Genomic DNA, 23,338 nt, shown 5'->3' with positions numbered 1-23,338 from the left:
TATGTGCACGAGCACCGAAAAAGTGACTTTTTCATAACAGGTCCACTTTAAAAAAAACAAAGCTGGGTGTATTTTTTAACATGTTTTAAGTAGCAGTAACGTCACATTTTATTTAAGAACTACTATTAAAAATCAATAAATAAATGATAAAATAAATAATAAATATATAATATAATAATTAACAAAATAAATATAATTATACTTATATATAAATGTATAAAATAATATTAAGAGATGATGAAATGCGCAGTTTGTGATCATTTCTTTTTTTTGGTACAAAAAACACATAAAATCAGTCTGACAGTATTGCATCATTGCAGCGTGATACATGGTTTTTTCCAGATGTCTGACCTCTCCTCAAAAAGAGTGTGTGTGTGTGTGTGTGTGTGTGTGTGTGTGTGTGTGTGTGTGTGTGTGTGTGTGTGTGTGTGTGTGTGTGTGTGTGTGTGTGTGTGTGTGTGTGTGTGTGTGTGTGTGTGTGTGTGTGTTCTCTCCACCAGGTTCTGCTGAAGGTGGTGGACCAGTACCGGCAGAAGCACTACGTCACCCCGCACGTCCTTCAGCAGTCCCTCAACTACCTCAACCAGGGCGTGTCCCACTCACTCACCTGGAAGCAGATGAAGCCCCACATGCAGGTAGCCGGCTGGTTCAGGGCAAGCCAATCTAAAAATGAACCGTTAAATTACATTACACAGTTCTGTGGGATACTCTGTTCTGATTGGTCGATGGCGGTAGTGACTTATGTCACGGTGCCTACATACTAACACTAGCTAGTGGCGACATCTGGTGGCATTACATAGAAACTACAACGGTTGGTTTTGTCTTTGTTTGGCCAATAGTTCATGATTGTGTTGCAATGTCGCAAAATAACTATTTTTCTGACCGGAAAACTACTTGTTATAAAATAATCTCAAATCAATATACCGTCCCCATGTATTATTTTATTTAGTAAGTAGTAGTGCAATAAGCCGGATAATGTGCGGCCGGCCGGTCATTATCACAAAATAACCTCCTTTGTAGGAAAAACTGAAATATACAATAAAAACTGGATTTATTGTATATTTCAGTTGTTTTTCCCATATATATGGGAGGGAAAAGTCTTTTGTTCACTTTCCACTTTTCTTTTTCATATTTTTATTTTTACTTTCATTTTTTTGTTCTATTGTTTGTTATTATATCTGCCTATTATATTTTGATGTGAGCTGCTGGAACACTGCAGTTTCCTTGCGGGGAAGTCCGTCTAAAATCTGTCTTTATGTCTATCTATCTATCTTCGGGGTGATACAAGACCCTGATCACCCTGTCACGATGGTTATCTTGGCATAATGACCGGCTGGCTGCACATGATCCCTTATTTAAAAGAACACATTATGAATTTAACTAATATTTACCACAGTTTTGGCTTTAAATATTGTGGAATACATCTACAAAATTGCTTTCATGTCTGTAAATGGTCTGTCAAAGTGAATCCTGATTGGCTCATGTCAGGAAGCAACTTCCTTCCAAGTTATTTGGAGCATGATCGACTTTAAACGCCACAAAAGTCTGATTTACTGAAGGCATCTTCTAGAATGCACAGTGTGCGACGGAAAGACGCTCCCACAATTGAAGTTGATGTAACAACTTTTTTTCAATTACATTTTTAATTTTTAATTTTTTTATTATTGTATCTGAAAATGGATTTTATCCGCATGATGTCCTTTTGCTTCCTATGGACAAGGCTGGGTCTGCTCTATTAAAAAATAATAATAATAATAAAAAATCCCATTTATTTTGTATCAAATGGTTTCTTCTGGCTGTTTCCTCTCCAGACTATCTGCCAGGAGGTGGTTTTCCCTCTCATGTGCTACAAAGACGAGGATGAGAAGCTCTGGCAGGAGGATCCCTACGAGTACATCCGTATGAAGTTCAGTGAGTACTGACACAAAAACTCTGTCCCAAAAAAAAACATTTTAACCATTACGAAGTGAACACGGACCATCCCTAATTTAATTTAATTTTTTCCCCCACATTTTGATTATGACATCCTAAGTACATCATAATTAGGCAAAGTCATCCACAGTGTTATTATTAGGGATCCAGCCTGTGGTTGAAGAATCATCCAAATCGATCCACTTACGGAGCAGAAATTACTGAAAAACCGACCAAACTTGCCCCATGTGTCCAGCTAGTCATGCTTGACTGAAACCACACTTTTTGTAAACAAAATGAACGAGATGAGATTTACAGTAAGACGCTTTATGACATCATCATATTATTTACGATATATGTGGAGATTCTGATTGAGCATTAGACCGTGCCCAGTGTGCGGTGTAGACTTCGTCACTCTCCAGTGGTTTGGCATTACAAACTATACATCTACGCGTGTCTTTATGTACTTTCTTCCCTGGTAGATGTCTGTGGATCTTTTCAATTGATATTTTATCTCTTTGGTCCACATTTCTTCGCTGGATTAATGAAGAATACAAAAACTTGTGACCACGTCGAGTTGAATCCACTGAAATGTGCGACTGAGTGATGCGTTCAAGATCCAGCGAGGCGTCGGAAAAACAGCTGTGCAATGGTTATAACTCACAGAAATACCACAAACATTTTCTTATTTCATGGAAATGTAACTTATTGAAAATTGAATCCAAGGGAAAAAGTCACAAATTAAATTACGTCGGTTCGACTGCTATCGTAAATCTCTCTAAATATGTCACCTCAAACATGTGACATGGACAGCCAATCGTACAGAGCAGAGAAACAGCCATGTGACGCGAAAAAGCCAATCGTAGAGCAGGAGCGCCGGTGCCTCCTCCGCTCAGCAGAACGCAGCGGGATGAGGCTCACGGGAGCTGAGGTGGCGGGTCGTCCTAAAGTTATACTAGTTGAACTAGAACTCGCCCCTCGTCTCAACCCGAGCCCGGCTCGGCTCCCGTCCCTGCAAAAGAAGAGCAGTTACAGAAAGAATCCGCGGTGGGAGAGAGTCCCTCGGTGCGCTCTAAACGTCCCTGCATATAATCACAGAGCACAGAATCTGAAACCTCGGAACCTGAAACCTGTAATATCAAACATGACCAAACTAGATCCTGTGTATTGCTGCCTACAGCAATATTTATCATTATCATTGTCATTTTCATTGTCATTATTATTATTATTATTATTATTATTATTGTTATTATTACAATTATTATTTTATATATTTTTTTATTTATGAATTTATATATTTATGTTATTTTATTATTTTCCATGCTTTGCTATAGTATTCCATGTGAAGGGGTTTGTGTGTCTTTATGTGGCTTCTTTATGGTGAATATGCCATTCAATACATTTTGATAACGATTATTTTTTGTTTCTGTTCTCAATAATCAAATTGTATATATAACTACAACTCAATGCACTGCTTTAAATGGGAAAAACCTTTCTTTAGGGTCAAAATTAACATTTTTAAAATTGCGATTTAATCACGATTAATTATTTAAAATGCTTTACACCCACCCTTTTTATCGAAATATTGACTTTCCACGACTCAAAGTATACTTTCTTTCTATCAGGCTAGACCGATAAGACAACAATAGCAATCACTGACATTTTAATTCATTTATTTTGCTTGCAATTTATATTTATAGCAGTTTAGAGAGCTCAAAAGTCCCAGGCGTAATTTGTTGTACATACCTACGCATGTACAACAGTGACGTCCATTGGCTGGTGTCAGTAATGCTTTGTGGAGTTGAGTTGTGTTCACCGACTGGTTGTGTATGTTGCAGACCTGTACGACGACCACGCCCTTCCCACCACGGCCGCCCAGAGTCTGCTGTGTAAAGCTGCTCGCAAGAGGAAGGAGGCGAGTGGATGGACCTTTTTTCAAAACAAGTCCAAATAAAAAAACTTACCTAAATGGTCCTAAACCGTGCATTTTATTAGGTTTCTCAGGGTTTTTATTCACTCATTAGGAAAAACAAACAAACTAGAGACTAAAAACAGGAAGTTCCTCTAGGTCAGGGGTTCCCAACCACCAGGCGCCCGTGCCAGGCATTGGGGCATTTGTTCTTTATAACCTTTTATTTTTTTGGCAAAGCTCGATCAGAGCTATCTCAAGTCGAAAACAAGCCAGCGAACAGTGTGTCTTTTATTGTTGTTGTATTTATCTATTATCTATTTATCTGTCTATATTTTCCCTCCCCGTGCTGTACCGTCCCCTACTTAACAGTTCCCTGCGTCCGTGGTGCGTATGGGGGTGCCCCCTCGCCGGGTCGGTCTATTTTATATATTACTTATTTTCCCTCCCTTGCCGTATGCGCTGCTTAACGGTGGCGTGCGGGTTGGGGTTGGGTGGCTGCCGTGCGCCTTGCTCTGCTTGCCGGTCCCAAAGTTGAGGGAGGAATGCTGAGTTTATTCTCGAAACACAGGGGTACCTTATTTTCTGCGTGACCCTAATTCTCATTTATTAATACTCAGAGAACAGTCACTCTCTCCCCCCCGGTTCGTGAAAGTTTTATGCGCTGCGGTCCGACCCGTGATAATAAAAAGTTTGGGAACTCCTGCTCTAGGTTGCCATCATATGCTTTAGAGTGAGGATCGGGACCGGTAATAAAGAGTCTAAAGATGTGTTTTGACCTCTGACCTCTCCGCCACACCAGGTTCTTCCTCAGATGATGGAGTTCTGCCACCAGACCCTGATGGACCCCTCTGCTGACCCCCGCAGGAAGGATGGGGCACTGCACTGCATCGGTGCCCTGGCTGAGCTGCTGCTGAAGGCACGTTGTGTGTGTGTGTGTGTGTGTGTGTGTGTGTGTGTGTGTGTGTGTGTGTGTGTGTGTGTGTGTGTGTGTGTGTGTGTGTGTGTGTGTGTGTGTGTGTGTGTGTGTGTGTGTGTGTGTGTGTGTGTGTGTGTGTTGTTTACACATTCACATTATGGGGGACATTACATCCTGGTCCCTGAGAAGTTTGTGTGTCAAGCACTTGCTTCAAAAGGTGCTGTACAAATATTTGATATATTGTTTTATGTATTCATGTTTTACAATAATTACTAAGAGCAAATTAAGGCGATAAACAAATCAATTTATTTTTTAAAATGGGATTAAATTAGAGTTTTTATTATAAAATATTATATTTTTATATATTTTATATTTAAAAACATGTATCTGCAATATCTATATTTAGATATTGCAGATAGAAACCTGCATTTATATAAATTTGTCGGCCGTATAAAGAATGTTGGCTTTTTCTCACCTCAATGTCGATAAACTGTTCTTCTGTTTCATTTACTTGACTTTAAATCTGTTGTGACTGGGTCTCCTGGTGTTGTGACTGGGTTTCTTGGTGTTGTGACTGGGTTTCTTGGTGTTGTGACTGGGTTTCTTGGTGTTGTGACTGGGTCTCTTGGTGTTGTGACTGGGTCTCTTGGTGTTGTGACTGGGTCTCCCGGTGTTGTGACTGGGTCTCCCGGTGTTGTGACTGGGTCTCCCGGTGTTGTGACTGGGACTCCTGCGGTTGTGACTGGGTCTCCTGCTGTTGTGACTGGGTCTCCCGGTGTTGTGACTGGGTCTCCCGGTGTTGTGACTGGGTCTCCCGCTGTTGTGACTGGGTCTCCCGCTGTTGTGACTGGGTCTCCCGCTGTTGTGACTGGGACTCCTGCGGTTGTGACTGGGACTCCTGCGGTTGTGACTGGGACTCCTGCGGTTGTGACTGGGTCTCCCGGTGTTGTGACTGGGTCTCCCGGTGTTGTGACTGGGTCTCCTGCTGTGGTGACTGATTTTTGGGTGTTCTGGTCCTCAGAAGCGGGTGTACAGGGAGCAGATGGAGCTGATGCTCCAGAACTACGTCTTCCCGCTTCTCAACTCCCCCTTGGGATACCTGCGGGCCAGGGTGAGCTCCCCACCATCCACTCTTTAGATATAAGATTTGTGTAGTATTAAAAAATATTTGACATAACACATAACATTTTACAAAGACATAAATAAAGATTCAAAAGAAAAAGAATAAAATACAAAATAAAAAATAAAAAATAAAAAAAAATCTGTCCCTAGTTAATATTTTAATTTCCCCTCAATGACTGGTTTTAAGAGACGATTTTCCTCTTGAGGTAATTTTATTTTTTCTTCTCGTCATTTGGACTATGTGTGATTGGTGCAGTTAGTTTTCCATCTTGTGTTGTTATTGTTGAACCGACTCCTCTGGATCTCCTACCTGTCTCCAGTCCTGCTGGGTCGTCCATTCTGTCATCGTGAGTCAGTATCGCTGACATTCAGATTTTCCACATTCGGGTTCATGCACTAGAAGGCCACACCCAGAGCTTTATGGGACATTTACTCACTAATCACAATCAGATCTATAGTAAAACCCAGTGGCAGGTTTCTTGTTTTTTATTATTGGCGCAAATGTTTTGCTATTTTGAGTTTATTTAAAAATAATAATCTCTAAACAATGTCCCGACAATCCCACAATCCTATTAGAACTTTTTTTTTTATTTTTTATTTTTTTTCACTCATCATCCGGCTTCACGTTCTTTTCTTCCAAGTTTTACTACTTCTTCTGATCAATCGGTTGATTATATTTATTTGTTTATTTTCTTAGTCACTTGAGGTGCCAGGAGCATTTTTTTTCTTTTTCTTTATTATTTTATTTGGTTAATTTTCTGCCATATCAACAGTTTACTGACCACAACTACCTGCAGTGCTTTATCAAATTCACCACGGCTGCTAGGACGTGGCGGAACCCACCACCAACAAGTATCAAATGTTAGAATTTTTTTTAATAAAATAATCTCACGGATTTTCACTTCAACCAATCACTACAGCATTTCAGTTAATTGGTTATCTCCTAGTGATAACACATTTCTTTTATTATTTATTGTTTGTTGTTATTATTGACGCATAGCGGGAAATTAGGCACGGTCATTTTGTGTGTTTCGCAGTCGTGCTGGGTGCTGCACTGCTTCAGCCAGCTGCGTTTCCACGACGACGTGGTGCTGAGGAACGCCGTGGAGCTGGTGAAGCAGGACCTGATCGCCGACAAGGAGATGCCGGTCAAGGTGGAGGCGGCCATTGCCCTGCAGACGCTGGTCAGCCACCAGGAGGAAGGTAGGAAGAAATCCACTATTATTTATTGTTTCGCGTTTGGACGAAATGGGAGAATTAGCTTCCATCTGTTTCATTCTTTGACTCTCAAGTGAAGTTGTGACTCTGCCATTCACCACCATGTGCTTCAGTGTTTCTATATTGAAAAAGGCCCAAAACTTATGTGAGAATTACTTTGAGATAAGAAAAGACAAATGATTTGGAATCAATAATTCCAAGTGATTGATGGAAAAATAATTTGCAGATGAATGATAGTGATCCTTCAAGGTTGAAATTGATGACCGTGATAAAATTGATTCTGTAAATAGATATATATTTTTAATGCATTTAGCCTTTTTTTAATTTAATGTAAAGCACTATAAACTGTATGTATGTTGTATGTATGAATTGTAATGCATTATTATTATTATATTTTCCTCTTCTCATGAAGACTAATAATAATAATAATAATAATAATAATAATAACAATAAACTCAAACAGTCATTTATATTTCACATAAAACAGATATAAAACTAATATTTGTCAATATACAGTAAATTCACAATTAATGGAAATAAATAAATAAATAAATAATTGATCGTTATATAAACAACCATAGAAACTTGAAATTTCTCGCCATGACAACGGTGTGTGTCCCTCTCAGCCAAGGTGTACATCCGCCCGTACATCCGCCCAGTGATGCAGGAGCTGCTGCACGTCGTCAAGGAGACGGAGAACGACGACCTGACCAATGTGATCCAGAAGATGATCTGCGAGTACAACCAGGAGGTGGCGGCCATTGCTGTGGACATGACCCAGAACCTGGTGAGGACACCCGTCTGTCTCTGTCCGCCTGTCCACCTGTTGGTCTGTCGCTCTGCTTACCCGTCTGCCTGTCTCTCTATCTACCTGCCTGTCGCTCTATCAAGCTGTACTCCATGTAGCTGTCTATCGATCTATCTTATCTGTCTGTCTGATGCTCTATCCATCTGTCGCTATATCTGTCTGACACTACTTCTCTCTCTCTCTCTGTCTCTCTCTCTCTACTGTATGTCTGTATATATTTACATATACATTGTGTGTGTGTGTGTGTGTGTGTGTGTGTGTGTGTGTGTGTGTGTGTGTGTGTGTGTGTGTGTGTGTGTGTGTGTGTGTGTGTGTGTGTGTGTGTGTGTGTGGCACTTTTCAAAAGTGATTTATGTTGCACTTAAAACAAGACAGTAAAAAACAAATCAATGAAAGAAAATAATTATAAAATCTCTCTCTCGCCCCCCCTCTCTCGCCCCCCCTCTCTCGCCCCCTCTCTCTCGTCCCCCCTCGCTCCCTCTCTCTCGCTCCCTCTCTCTCCCTCCCTCTCTCTCTCCCTCCCTCTCTCTCTCGCTCCCTCTCTTTCGCTCCCGCTCTTTCGCTCCCGCTCCCTCTCTCTCTCGCTCCCTCTCTCTCTCGCCCCCTCTCTCTCGCTCCCTCTCTCTCTCGCCCCCTCTCTCTCGCCCCCTCTCTCTCGCCCCCTCTCTCTCGCCCCCTCTCTCTCGCCCCCCTCTCTCTCGCCCCCCCTCTCTCTCGCTCCCTCTCTCTCTCGCTCCCCCTCTCTCTCGCTCGCCCTCTCTCTTGCTTCATCTCTCTCCCTCCCTCTCTCTCTCCCTCCCTCTCTCTCGCGCCCTCTCTTTCGCTCCTGCTCCCTCTCTCGCTCCCTCTCTCGCTCGCCCTCTCTCTCGCTCGCCCTCTCTCTTGCTCCCTCTCTCTTGCTCCATCTCTCTCCCTCCCTCCCTCTCTCCCTCCCTCCCTCTCTCCCTCCCTCCCTCCCTCTCTCTCTCTCGTTCCCTCTCTCTCGCTCCCTCTCTCTCTTGCTCCCTCTCTCTCTCACTCCCTCTCTCTCTCGCTTCCTCTCTCTCTCGCTCCCTCTCTCTCTCGCTCCCTCTCTCTCCAGGCAGAGATCTTTACCAAGGTGCTGCAGAGTGAGGAGTACGAGGAGAGCGAGGACAAGACCGTCATGGCACTGGGCGTCCTGAGCACCATCGACACCATCCTCACTGTCATGGAGGACCACAAGGAGGTCACACACACACACACACACACACACACACACACACACACACACACACACACACACACACACACACACACACACATCATAGTCTTGAATATGCTGTAGTGTAATTGTGTTTGCTATTTGCACAAACTCTCTTCCTCCTTTTCTCTCTCCATCCCTCTCTCTCTCTTCATAACTCTCACTCTGTCTCTTGTTTAATGTATCGCTCTGAATCTTAATGTTTCTCTCCCCCCTTTCCCTCTCTCCCTCCCACTCCCCCTTCTCCTCTCACTCTCTGTTTCTAAATCTCCCTCTCCCACTTCTCTTCCCCCTCCCCCCGCTCTCTCTACCCTCTGCCCTCTCCCCCCCCTCTCCTCCTTTCTCCATCTCTCTCCCTCCCTCTCTCAATTTCTTTGTCTCTGTTTCTTACTGTCTCCCCCCTCCCTCCCTCTCTCTCAGATCACGCAGCAGCTGGAAGGGATCTGTCTCCAGGTGATAGGTCTGGTCCTGCAGAAGCCCATCATAGGTATGGCAGGTGTGTGTGCACGCCCCCCCCACCCCCCACACGTTCCACACCACTTCCTTCCTTCCTTCCTTCTTTACTTTCTTCAATCAATTAAATTAGGGGGAGCAATGTTGAATAACGGCAAAACAACCCCATGGAACAGACACGTGGAAACACCTCATGTTCTGTTGACAACATCTGCTGTGAACATGTGATGATCTGCTGTGAACATGTGATGATCTGCTGTGAACATGTGATGATCTGCTGTGAACATGTGATGATCTGCTGTGAACATGTGATGATCTGCTGTGAACATGTGATATTCTGTTGGAACATGTGATGATCTGCTGTGAAATGTGATGATCTGTCTGTCTGTCTGTCTGTCTGTCTGTCTGTCTGTCTGTCTGTCTGTCTAAACTTGTGAACAGTTCTGTGTAATGTAGTTTCATGTTCTGTTGTCATAAGGGGGTGGCCGTTATGGTTTATATCGCTGGAACCCTGCGGCTGTTCCCAACAAAGAACATTCGAGATGAGTTTATTTTTATTTGTTTGAACACAGCAGAAGTTATAGTTGGAGAAGAACAGAGGATGGCTTTGTGTTCCTTGACGTTCCACGCGGGACACTTTCTTGTTCTATTGTTAAAACTCTGCCACGGTTTCATGTATTTTTCTTTTAAGTTTAATGTTCTGTTGTTGGAATTGTACAACATTAGAAGACTGCTTTGTGTTCTTTGTTACGAGCAGGGCAAAGGAGGGGAATGTTCTGTTCTCGTGACCTTGAGAGATGGTACGAAGAGGGACTTTGACTTCATGTGTGTCAGAATGCAAAACAAAAAGATGAAATGTTGTGTTTCAGAGTTCTACGAGGAGATCCTGTCGCTGGCGTTCGGCCTGACGTGCCAGAGCATCTCTCCTCAGATGTGGCAGCTGCTCGGAGTCCTGTTCCAGGTCTTCCAGCACGACTGCTTCGACTACTTCACAGGTCTACACACACACACACACACACACACACACACACACACACACACACACACACACACACACACAAACAATAATAATTCAATTTGTTTATGATTGTCATTTATTACTATTATCTGTTATTTCCTATTCTTACTAAGCACTTATCAGAACAGAGGTTCCAAAGTGCTTCAGAGTCTTTAAAGGCAAAAATCAAAGACAAATAATGTGTAATGTGTGATGTCATGTGTAAAATAAAAAAAAAAGTATCCTAAAAAATAATTATTTTGTTACATTTGATCGGATTCTCAATTTGCCGCAAGGATTTGGCGCCTGCTAGGGGTGTGAAACGTGACCTGATGCTATGATAACGTTCCTTTTTTTTTTTTTTTTTTTTTTAATTCATTTTTAAATTTGATGCTTTTTGGTCCCAAACGTAATTTTTAAAGTACCTGACAAGAAATAATTTCAGTGATTTGATGCGATCTGATATGGTCTAATATGATGATGTGATGATGGTGTGTTCTCAACATCAGCCTGGTTTTCAATGTAATATCAGTAATATAGAATTTTTCAGGGTAATCCAGACGCTATTTTACAGTTAAAAACCACAGTATGGAGTCATGTTTGGATTTTAAAGACGATGGAAGAAGTGGATTACATGAATATGAAATGTGGTGTTTTTACCTTCGCAGACATGATGCCTTTGCTGCACAACTATGTCACCGTGGACACTGACATGCTGCTGTCCAACCCCAAGCACCTGGAGGTCATCTACACCATGTGCAAGAAGGTCAGAGAGTTAAAAAAAAATAAATAATAAAAAAATAAATACCTTGGTGTACCCTAAAAAAAAACAGTGGAATTCTTTCTATATCTGTTTTCATTCTCTAACCTTCTGCTGAACGTTGTATGGAGATGTGGTTTTACCCATCGAAGAACATCCAAAATGTACAAAAATATACACAACAGGACAGGAGAAAAAAAGTTGTGTACGTACAGTAAGGGCTGACGCAGCCAGCCGCTCATCATGGCCGACAGGGTGACCACGCCTGGCTCACACCGGTGTCACTCTGGAGGGGCGTTATCTGCGATCACGACCAGCTGGCTGCCCATTACCTCGCTTATTACACAACCACTTACAAAATAAACTCATTCACTCCGATGGAATATTGAATTTAAATAATTTTATGACCAGTATGCCTAGTTTTATAACTAGTAATGGCAAGTTCAGCGATTGCCGGTGATAATGTCATTCAAAGTCCGTATTAAAAGACAACAATTAAAGGACAGCACATTATTAAGAAATAACTTGACCGTTTGCCGCAATCGACCAATCAGAATTGAGCATTCCACATAGCCATGTAATAATTTAAGTTAATGATCGAAGCAACTTCTATGGGCCCTGACCCTGTGCAGGTACTGACCAGTGATGCGGGCGAGGACGCAGAGTGCCACGCCGCCAAGCTGCTGGAGGTCATCATCCTGCAGTGCCGGGGCCGCGGCATCGACCAGGTGAAAACCAGGACCGCTGCATGCTGGGAAGTATTCTGATTATAATACGACGCTGATTAAACCCAAACTTGAAAGCGTCGAAACGTCACCTCTCCAACAATAATCGCAAACTTAATTTGAAAAGCACAAAAAATTATTTCTTGTCACATGGTTGTTTCTCTGCTCTGTACGGTTGGCTCTGTCACATGTTTTGTCAAACGCAGCAGGGGTTACGGGTTTTCCAGGTTTTCTTTAAACGCAGCACCGGCTCCAGTTGTGACTGGAGGGTTAATGACTTCCGAGAGACCAAGCTTGGACTGACACCGATCAGCCGCGACATTAAAACCCCCTTCCTAACGCTGTGTAGGTCCCGAGGCATGGACTCCACCAGACCTCTGAAGGTGTCCTGTGGTTTCTGGCACCAAGATGTTAGCAGCACATCCTTTAAGTCCTGGAGGTTGTGAGGTTGGGCCCCCATGGATCTGGCTTGTTGTTCAACAGATGCTCCTTCCGATTGAGATCTAGGCAATTTGGAGGCAGAGTAAACACCGTGAACTCTCCTTCATGTTCCTGGAACCATTCCCGAACACTCTTTGCAGTGTGGCAGGAAGCATTATCCTGCTGAAAGAGGACACTGCCATCAGCGGTGTACTTGGTCTGCCCCCGGTTCACCGATCGTCCTTCCTTGGAGCACTTTTGGTAGGTACTGACCACTGCATACCTGGAACACCCCACGGGACCTGTCGTTTTGGAGATGCTCTGACCCAGTCGTCATGCATCACAGTTTGGTCCATGTCGAAGTGGCTCAGATCCTTACGCTTGACCGTTTTTCCTGCTTCCAACACATCAACTTCAAGAACTGACTGTTCACTTGCCGCTAATCCCACCCCTTGACAGGTGCCATTGGAACCAGATAAGTTACAACGGCAATGTTATACTGTACATGTTATTCCCACCTGACAGGTATGAATAACATGCTATTCTCCTTTTGCATGTCATTCATACCTGTCAGCGGTTTTAATGTCGCGGCTCATGGGTGTATGTAACTTCGGATGATGATGTCACAAAGCGGCACGCGCTTGAAACTAATGAAATTACAATCGTTTTTCACTGATTTCCAAATGGAGAGCGGCGTTGATCAAACGACAAGACTTCAGCCCTGCCTGCTGGACCCCTGATGATGATGATGATGATGATGATGATGATGATAACAGTAATGATAATAATGACACCCCGTCCCCGTCCCCCCGCCTCCCAGTGCATCCCCCTCTTCGTGGAGGCCGTCCTGGAGCGTCTGACCCGGGGGGTGAAGTCCAGCGAGCTGAGGACCATGTGCCTGCAGGTGGCCATCGCCGCCCTCTACTACAACCCGCCGCTGCTCGTGCACACGCTGGACAACATGCACTTCCCCCACAACCCCCAGCCCATCACCGCGCACTTCGTCAACCAGTGGATGAACGACACAGAGTTCTTCATTGGGTGAGATGCCGCTAAAGCCTTTTACCGCTGATGCCGCTTTTTCTTTTTTTTTTTTTTTTAAATAAAAGTGGTTTGGGATCTGAGAGCTGCAGGTTGGAGTCTGGACAGTATTCCAGCGCTGTCTTTAAAGGAGTAGTTCAGAGGATTTTTTTGTGGGAAATGTATCCCTGTTTTATAGCCATCCCTCTTAATGGTGGAGAAATCTACAATCTGCGTTAAGTGCAAAAGCTCACTCCATATTTTCCAGGAAAGCACAACATCCAGAGCAGTCAGACTAATGTATTTTCTTATTTTTTGAACTGTCTTGGGTGTTGTTGATAAATTTTCTGTTTGCTGTTTCGCAGTGTTCTTAGCGGTGTTACACCCAAATGTGTGACCCGTCGGATTATGTGAACTCCATTTCAGTCATGGTCAACTTGATAAAAAAACAACAACAACAAAAAAACAATACACTCAATAATTGTCATGGGTTGCACTTTAAAGAAATGCATTGATTTATAAAAACATGTATTCTGAGGAATTAACAATAATTTTTTCGTTGAGATAACCTAAACTTTTTTTGAAGTGGAACCACGATTCCAATCTAGTTATTTTAATTTCTGTGTATTAAAAATAAGTTGCTTTCTTTCATATAAAAAGTGTCACGATGCAGTAAATTGCTTCACTTCCCGTAAAGCATTTGCGGCTGTAAAAATATATGACAAACGCAATATTTAATTAAATTGAAATGTATACGTTATAATTAATTCACCCACCTGTAAAGTAATAATCAATAAATCAATCGAATACTGGAGTTGATTTCCCAGGCAGTCGCAGACTGCAGTACCTCAGAGCTGACACTTGGGGAACAGCCGTCCTCAAGTTGTCGTCGGTTCCACTTCAAAAATGCTTTAATTTGTACAACCTACGTCTTTATCCTTTATTCAACTTAAAATGTAGAATAACTAATAACCTTTAAAAATATGGCTTGACAAGTAGAACCACTGACTGCGATCGAGTCGTTGTTTTCAGTGTTTTGGAAAGAAGTTGCCGTCAGCGCAGTGAATCCCCCCCCCTCGCCCCCGGGGATGAGTAAATATAATCTCCTCATCTCATCTCATCTCATCCCCAGATTCCATGACAGGAAGATGTGCATCATCGGTCTGAGTGTGATGATGGAGCTTCCCGTCCGCCCGGCCGTGGTGGAGGCGGTGGCGGCGCAGATCGTGCCCTCCATCCTGCTGCTGTTCCTGGGCCTCAAGCACCTGTACGCCTCCCGCCTCCTCCACAAGCCCGAGCTGCTGGCCCGGGCCGGGGCCCCTGACGAGGACCACAACGGTGAGCACCGCTCCAAGCCCCCCATCCCGAGCGGTGTTCTGAGCTGGACGGATGAGACGAGAATTAAGGCTGAGTTGAATCGAGATTAAGGTTTCAACTTTTAAGTACCAACATCAACGTGCTTATGCAAAAGCAGAGATCTGGAAATGTATTTGTTCTTTTCAAATTAATTATTATTATTATTTTTTTTTTGTAAATTGGGGGAAAAAAAAAAAAAAAAGAAACTGAAACTATTCAATATGCATTCTGTTGAGGGTCAGATTTTAAAATGAGTTTCAAGACAAAATGGAGCTGGGTTGACAAAGAGATGGATGTCGAAATTAGGAACAAGTGGAGCAAACACCGTGACGAAATACTGGATTATTTGTTTTCATGTTTTTTTTTCTTGTTTTCCACTGGCATTCCAGTTAATCAAAATTTAATTCAGCAGTTTACAAGTACGCTGACACAAACGCACCGTGTCTCAATCAGTGGCTGTCACAGTTGTTTTGTCTCCTCCCAAATTGATGTCGGCCATTCGCGTGAGATATATAATGTGACTAATCAAAAGGAACGGTTTACGCTCGTTGTTATTGGTTGACTAATGAAGTTGTTGTTCCTCCAAGCGTCATGTTAAATTTCAACATTTTGTTGATGCAGACTAGACTAGACTAGCACCTACAATGGTAGTAGTTCGCTATAAATAGATGGAAGAGTAATATAACATTATATTAGATTATATATGAGATCATATTATATTATGATCTATTATATTATTATATTTGTTGTTTTTTAATATATATATATATATATATATATATATATATATATAAAACAAACTATAAAAAATATGAAAAAGATTAAGTATAAAATGTATGAAAATATGTATAATATAAAATATACAATATCTAATTCACTATAAAACATGTGTGTGTTTGTGTGCGCGGACAGAGGAGATTCCCAGCGATGAGGACGAGGTGAAGCAGGACCGCAGCGCCATGCTTCTGCAGCAGCAGCAGCAGCAGCAGGGAGGGGGCGCGCTGGGTTGCCAGGGCAACGGGGGGGACGATGACGGCGACGAAGAGGAGGAGGATGAGTACTGGGACGAGGAGGGCTTCGAGGGCACGCCCCTAGAGGAGTACAGCACGCCGCTGGACTACGACAACGGGGAGGACGAGTACCAGTTCTTCACCGCCGCCCTGCTCAGTGCGTACACACACACACACACACACACACACACACACACACACACACATACCTGGAAACTGGTCAAAACTAACTGGAAACATTGACATTGGTTTTATTGCTGCATTCCACTGTGTTGGTTGCTCTGAGTCGGTTGCCGCGAGTCGGCAGTTCAGAGTCAGTTGCTCCGAGTTGGCAGTTCAGTGTCAGTTGCTGCTAGTCTGTTGCTGCTAGTCGGTTGCTGCTAGTCGGTTGCTCCTAGTTGGTTGCTGCGAGCTCTAGTTCAGAGCCGGCTGCCCAGAGCTGGTGATTCCGCGTCGGTTGCTCTGTGTCCGTTGTTCCAAGTCAGTAGTTCAGAGCCGGTCGCTCTGGCGTTGGTCAGGACTCGTTGATTCCGAGACCCTAGTTCCATACTTTCCCAACCAGGACTTCTTCAATGGAATGTAGGATGTGTTTTGAATTTTTGGGACTATGGCAGCTAAACATTGATAGCGGTTAAACCTACACACACACACACACACACACACACAGACGCACACACACGTACTACCAAACACACACACACAAATATCTTGGTGACCCATTCTCAAGGTTTCTTAATTTTTTCTATAGTTGTTTTTTCTGGGAGAAAGTGATTATTCCTGATCACCCCCCTCTCATATCTATGGACTTGGTCCGTAGATGAACTGGACTCGTCTCCTGCCAGTTCTGTCTCCAGCTCTAACCTGGTTTTCCTTTCCCAGGACCTTGAATTGGATTAGTCTTGTGAGAGCGGAGCTGCAGCTAAAAATGGGAATTACTCTTTGAGCGTCTTGCCTGCGAGTAGAAACAACCTGGACGTGTTCCCACAGAGGCCAAAAGCGGGAATACTCCCAAATATAAAATACAAAGAAATTAATTACTGAATAAAATACATTCAAAAAAAATTTATATATATATTTATATAGAATACAATATCATCGATCACTATTTTTGTGTGTGTTCGTGCGTGTGTGTTCGTGTGTTCGTGTGTTCGTGTGTGTGTGTGTGTTTGTGTGTGTGTGTGTGTGTTCGTGTGTTCGTGTGCAGGGGTCCAGAACAGCGACACCGCCTGGTACCAGACGCTCACAGCGCCGCTCAGTGAGGACCAGAAGAAGCAGCTGCAGGAGATCTACAGCCTGTCACAGCAGAGGAGGAGCACGGCCGCCAAGGGCCAATGGTGAGGCCACCAGGGGGCAGCGGAGAGCCAGTGTGATAGAGAGCTAACAGGGGAGAGGGGCGGGACTTGCAGAGCGAGCAGAGCTTTTAATAGATGATGATGAAGATGAGTCTATATGTATTTATCTGTGTATACTTTATTTTATTCTCCAGAGTCTGGTGGAGCCGGAGCGGCGCTACAAGGGCGAGACTGGACTGACCTGAGGTGGATTTAAACTTTGGCGGATCAGAACGGTCTCTAGTCCAGTTTGACTAGACTTTTAACGGAACGGGATGGGTCTCCAGGGACCCGGGTCTCCAGGGCAATGGGCCATAAGGGACCCGGGTCCCCATGGGAATGGGTCTCCAGGGACCCGGGCCTCCAGGGGAATGGGTCTCCAGGGACCCGGGCCTCCAGGGGAATGGGTCTCCAGGGACCCGGGCCTCCAGGGGAATGGGTCTCCAGGGACCCGGGCCTCCAGGGGAATGGGTCTCCAGGGACCCGGGCCTCCAGGGGAATGGGCCTCCAGGGACCTCGCTCTTCTGGGGACAGGGTTCAACATGGACGGCTATTGACAAAAAAACGTTCCGCTGTACAGAGCCACGGCCCTAACTGGACTTTAAAGTGTGTGTGTGTGTGTGTGTGTGTGAGAGTGTGTGTGTGTGTGTGTGTGTGTGTGAGAGAGTGTGTGTGTGTGTGTGTGAGAGTGTGTGTGTGTGTGTGTGAGTGAGTGAGTGAGTGTTTTTCCAGGGAAATGTCCGCTATATATAAATTTCAGTGTGTGTATAATATATACAAACACTGAAATATATAAATAGCGGCATTCAATTACTGTATGACCTTGTACAGTGCACTTATTGTGTGTGTGCGTGCGTGTGCGTGCGCACGGTCTCAGTATCATGTAATCCACACACTTTGGATCATCTCATGAGGAGTCAGGGTGCCTTGGACACGGATTGCAGACGGACCCGGAGGTCAGAGGTCGCGGGCGGGTCGAGTTCACTGCGTATGGAACTTATCACTTCCTGTTCTGAGTTTGTTGGTTTGTTTTGTTTTTCTAAGTGTTTTGACGACTAACTTAAGAAAATCATAAAGGTTGATGTAACATCTTCCTCCGTGGTGCAGGTTGTTATTCCTCCCTTCTCTCTCTCTCTTGTTTCTTTCTCCTTCCTCTTGCTTTCTTTATCTGTTTATTTTGTCTTGTTTTTCTCTTTTCTTACCTACCTTGTTTGGTTTGTCTTGTCTGTGCTGATTTTCATTCATTTTTCTCTCTACCATTTGTTTTTTTCTGTTCCCTGCTTTCTTCAAGTGACTTGATTTTTTGTTGTGTTTAATTTTCTCTTTTTTTCTGAAAAGTAATAAACCAAAGAAATCATCAATAAAAATAAACCATAAACCTATTTTTTTTTAAATTTGAATAATTGGCAAATATATATTTACGGTATTTTAATAAAAACTACAAAAAAATCAAAATGAACCTAAAATTAAACAACAAAAAAATGGTAATATACAGTCAACCTAAAAATTTATAATTAACAGTGTGAATAAACAATTAACAAATTTGTTGGTACCCTTACAGCTCATTGAAACAATGCTTCATTCCTCCTGAAAAGTGATGAGGTTAAAAAGTATTTTCTCAGGTATACCTGCAAGCCTTTCGTATGTCAGAGTAAAGCAAAGAAACTGCAAAAAGAGATCAATTATTGCGAAAGAGATCAATTATATTCTAAAATGGACAAATGTGTTGGTCCCCCTCAACGAAAGAATTAACCCACAATTTTCTCTGAAATAACTTGAAACTCACAAAGGTAATTGTTTATTCCATAGTTAATCTAAATCAGAGTTTGCTTTTGATTCAACAGAATATTTTACATAATAAAACAAATGAAAATGGCATGGACAAAGATGGCAATCACTGCTATCAAGCGATTTCTGCAGCCCTCAATGAGACTTCTGCACCTGTCACCAGGTAGTTTGGCCCACTCCTCCTGAGCAAACTGCTCCAGCTGTCTCAGGTGTGAAGGGTGCCTTCTGCAGACTCCATGTTTCAGCGCTTTCCATAGATGTTCGATAGGATTCAGATCAGGGCTCATAGAAGGCCACTTCAGAATAGTCCAATGTTTTGTTCTTATCCATTCTTGGGTGTGTTTTGGGTCATTATCCTGTTGGAGGACCAGGGACCTGGGACTGTGACAGAGCTTTCTGACTCTGGGCAGTACGTTTCGCTCCAGAATGCCTTGATAGTCTTGAGATTTCATTGTGCCCTGTACAAATTCAAGGCACCGCGTGCCAGACGCAGCAAAGCAGCCCGAAACATAACCGAGCTCCTCCATGTTTCACAGTAGGTATGGTGTTCTTTTCTTTGAAAACTACATTTTTTTTTTCATTTGTGAACACAGAGCTGATGTGACTTGCCATAAAGCTCCAGTTTTGACTCATCTGTCCAAAGGACATTCTCCCAGAAGCGTTGTGGCTTGTCAATATGCATTTTAGCAAATTCCAGCCTGGCTTTTTTTATGTTTTTCTTTCATAAGTGGAGTCCTCCTCGGTCTTCTTCCATGGAGCCCACTGTCAGTCAAAAAGCGATGGATGGTGCGATCAGACACTGATGTACCTTGACCTTGGAGTTCAGATTGTACTTCTTTGGAAGTTGTCCTTGGCTCTTTTTCTACCATTGGCACTATCCTTCTGTTCAATCTGAGGTCGATTTTCCTCTTGTGGCCGTGTCCAGGGAGGTTGGCTACATTCCCATGGACCTTTAACTTCTTCATAATATTTGCAGCTGTAGTCACAGGTACATCAAGCTGCTTGGAGATGCTCTTATAGCCTTTACCTTGAACATGCTTGTCTATCATTTTCTTTCTGATCACCTCAGACAACTCTCTCCTTTGCTTGCTCTGGTGGTGTTCAGTGTGGTGACTGCTTTAAATTGGCTGAATGACTATTTATAAGATGACATGTTTGATACCAATTAAAGATAACAGTTAGTTTGAATTACCGCTATAATCCAATTATTTATAATCTTTTCTAAGGGGTACCAACAAATCTGTCCAGACCATTTTAGAATATGATTCTAAAATGTCTGTATGTCTATGTATTTAGAATATAAACTCTTTAGCAATAATTGATCTCCTTTCACAAATGCTTTGCTTTACTCCGACTTACCAAAGGCATGCAGGTGTACATGAGAAAACTGCTTTTAATTTCATCACTTTTCAGGAGGAATGAGGCATTGTTTCAATGAGCTGTAAGGGTGTGTGTGTGTGTGTGTGTGTGTGTGTGTGTGTGTGTGTGTGTATGTGTATGTGTGTGTGTGTGTGTGTGTGTGTGTGTGTGTGTGTGTGACAACAGTCTCTCTCCATCCAGAAGTGTTTCCTTGCCACCAATGTAATCAGAATGCTGAGGAAAATTCATCAAAGGCGCCTTTTTGAAAGCACAACTTTTATTTTATTTATTTATTTTTTCATGGAAATGAATGAAGGCTCAGATTGAAGATGTGTAAACCTTTGTTGACAGCATCCGGCGTCCCTGACCCCAGGTTGGGAACCACTCAGGTTTCATTATTCTCTTTGTGGAATTATATATTATATATTATGTATTTCCGTCATCGTCCCCGAACCAATGTTTTTCTTCTCAGAATCTGTAAAACTCTTCCTTTGCCTTTAGCAGAGACCGTTTGATTCCTCGATCAAGGATGTTTTAAGGTCTGCAAAAAAAAAATATATATATTCCAATCATTTCGGGTCGTTGCGTTATCCGGCTGCATTTGGCAGTAAAGCAAAAGCAGAATTAAATACTGTAGTACTAAGGCCGATCATAGTACCGTGGGCGCAAGAGCTGTGTATGGACATATCTTATATTTATATTCATATTTTTTTATTTGATAATTCAATTGATGTTAAATCTGTAGCCGGATTTACACTGAATCCCATTTCGCATCTCAGAGTACGACGGAGAAAATGGCAGAACAGTTTGCTCTGCTGGACATTTACCATTTTCCATGAATGAGAGTTTAAAGGCGACGTATTATATGAAAAACTCCCTTTTTCAGTGCTAGTGCACATGGGTGTGATGGGCCAACCGACACAAACTTTCAAATGAAACAGCCCTGTCAGTTGTTTTTTTTTGGTTTTTTTTCGTGAGCTGTCAGTTTAGAAAACATGTTCTGAAACGAGCCGTTCAGATTTGCAGCCAAGCCCTACGTTACGTTGGGCTTCAGTAGAATTAGAACCCCACCTCCCCCCACCCAGGTAACTCTGTCCGTGAAGAAACTGCAGACGATGGAAATGTAAGTTGGGAAAAAAAAAAGAAAAAAAAAAAATTCTTTCAAAAATTAAAAAGTATGCGGTAGATAGACTGTAGGCTGCGGCGTGCGATCCGCTCAATGTTTCTCCAAACAAAACCAATAAAAACCGTGTGTTTTCATTGTAGACGTGTTAATCTTATTTTATTTTCCAACGTTTACCTGAGACAATAAAGTCCCCTGATTACACCCCGTGATTACGCACAATAAGGTCTAAGCTCTAAAAAATACTAAAATGTGCGTAGTGCTGTTGTCCTATTGTAGTGCTGTTAATGTCCTATTGTAGCGCTGTTGTCCTTTTGCAGTGCTACAACACACACACACACACACACAGACACACAGAGACACAGTGAACAGTTTGCTTATTGTGTGTGTGTCATAATTGCTTTTTTGTGTCATCTGTGTATTGTGTGTGTGTGTGTACAGGTGTGCCGTGGACGGCACCTCAAGCGCTTCCTGTTTACATGGCCCTAAACTGGGACAATGATCCAGACGGCCAACATTGATTTGTCGCTCGAGTGCAGAGAAGCACACACACACACACACACACACACCGTGCACTGACTGAAAGACACTCAAACCGAGGACTTGGACCCCCCCCTGGGGTGGACATTAGATGTTACGACGTTAATGACTCATCCTTGGGGCTATAATGAAAGCTTTGGTTGTTTAACGCTTCGCTCGTCAGCGGCTGATTGAATAAGCTAATCGCTAATTTAATCGCTCATCACGCGGTTTAATCGCAGATTCCATGTTTCATATTCAACATCCCACTGCGGCCCCCGCTCTTCACAGCCGAGCGCCACCCTAATCACTGCGTCCTGTTCACAGGAAAAACACACACGCACACACACACACACACACACACACACAAAGGCGGGCTGGCGGCTAGTTGTCGTGGCGATCAGCCAGCTCAAGGCAGCTGTAAGGAACGCATGGAAGTGTGAGATAAGATTCAAAATGAAGACGTCACTGAGGTTGAGGCATGTGAAGCTCAGTGACAAACTGATGATTCAAATGATTTTCTCTGAAGTTTACCTTCTTCTGATAATTGGTTTGATTCTTGGATATTTTTCTTTGTCTTTTTTTTTTTTTTATGCCAGAGTGCTGTTCTTTTTGTGAATGTTGTTAACTGATCACGACTAGCTCCGCTGCTTTACCAAATTTGCCGCGGCTGCTTTTAATTTCTCGCGTGTGGTGGACCCCGCCACCAACAATGGAAACAGCATACGGAGGAGCACATGTGTAACACAAATGAACGACTGTTTCTTATAAAATGTCAGGTAATGTCAGTGTAAAATCTGCATTTTTATTTTATTATTATTATTTTTTTAAACAAACTAATCTCACAGATTACCACTTTAAAACTCCGAAAAGGAGATTTAAAGTTTTGTTTTCCCGTGGGACCGGATGGAAGCCCAGTGAGAAGCTGCAGCAGAGTGGTAAGTTTCTCAAAAGTGAAGCGTTCAGCGAGGTCGTTGTCATGATGGGGAAACGGCATTTTAAAAAACGGCGAACCTGTCCCTTTAAGAGTTCTCACGTCCGTCTCCCGACCGCATCGTTAGATCGTTAGGTAGAAAAAAAAAAAAAAAAGAAGACGAAGAGTTGTCGTCGCGCTTGATCACGAGTGTGACGGAATTAGTGGAAAGGACCCCGGGCGAGTTATCCACACGCAGACATATTATTGTGGTCTTGGCGCCGCCTGCAACCGGCAGGGGACGCGGCTGCGGGGGATTTGGGGTGATTTGGGAGGTCGCAGAGCCTTTAAAAGCCGCGGTGGGCGTTTGGCTCCTGGCTCTTTCTCTCTCTCCCCCCCCCCCCACAGCCGGGCGTGCTCCCGCTCCAGCGCTGGGGGACGCGCGGCCGCTCCCC

At 43.2% G+C, this 23,338-nt stretch overlaps 1 protein-coding gene across 4 annotated transcripts in view; it reads left to right on the top strand.

Moving 5' to 3' along the window:
• Nucleotides 1-23,338, top strand: part of ipo8 (importin 8) — a gene marked incomplete at its 3' end in the record, with an annotated part of 62,614 nt that overhangs the window by 6,805 nt on the left and 32,471 nt on the right. The window contains exons 9-25 of one of the 4 annotated variants that reach the window (XR_013844702.1): nt 501-635; nt 1,812-1,911; nt 3,750-3,826; nt 4,623-4,739; nt 5,761-5,850; nt 6,899-7,064; nt 7,706-7,866; nt 8,969-9,094; nt 9,530-9,605; nt 10,432-10,557; nt 11,228-11,325; nt 11,952-12,047; nt 13,285-13,505; nt 14,617-14,822; nt 15,753-16,007; nt 17,055-17,184; nt 17,337-17,801. Coding sequence is in view for 3 of the 4 variants with exons in the window: in XM_080022448.1 (XP_079878574.1) it covers nt 501-635; nt 1,812-1,911; nt 3,750-3,826; nt 4,623-4,739; nt 5,761-5,850; nt 6,899-7,064; nt 7,706-7,866; nt 8,969-9,094; nt 9,530-9,605; nt 10,432-10,557; nt 11,228-11,325; nt 11,952-12,047; nt 13,285-13,505; nt 14,617-14,822; nt 15,753-16,007; nt 17,055-17,188 (2,184 nt within the window). Of the gene's footprint in view, nt 1-500; nt 636-1,811; nt 1,912-3,749; nt 3,827-4,622; nt 4,740-5,760; nt 5,851-6,898; nt 7,065-7,705; nt 7,867-8,968; nt 9,095-9,529; nt 9,606-10,431; nt 10,558-11,227; nt 11,326-11,951; nt 12,048-13,284; nt 13,506-14,616; nt 14,823-15,752; nt 16,008-17,054; nt 17,189-17,336; nt 18,276-23,338 lie in introns of those variants that run through there. The other 3 variants (XM_080022450.1, XM_080022449.1, XM_080022448.1) reach the window with 3 other exon arrangements.

The sequence above is a fragment of the Zeus faber genome (genome assembly GCF_960531495.2).
Source record: "Zeus faber genome assembly, chromosome: 21".
Classification (NCBI taxonomy): domain Eukaryota; kingdom Metazoa; phylum Chordata; class Actinopteri; order Zeiformes; family Zeidae; genus Zeus; species Zeus faber.
The sequence above is the reverse complement of the archived record's forward strand: the minus strand, read 5'-3'. Positions and strand labels throughout refer to the sequence as shown.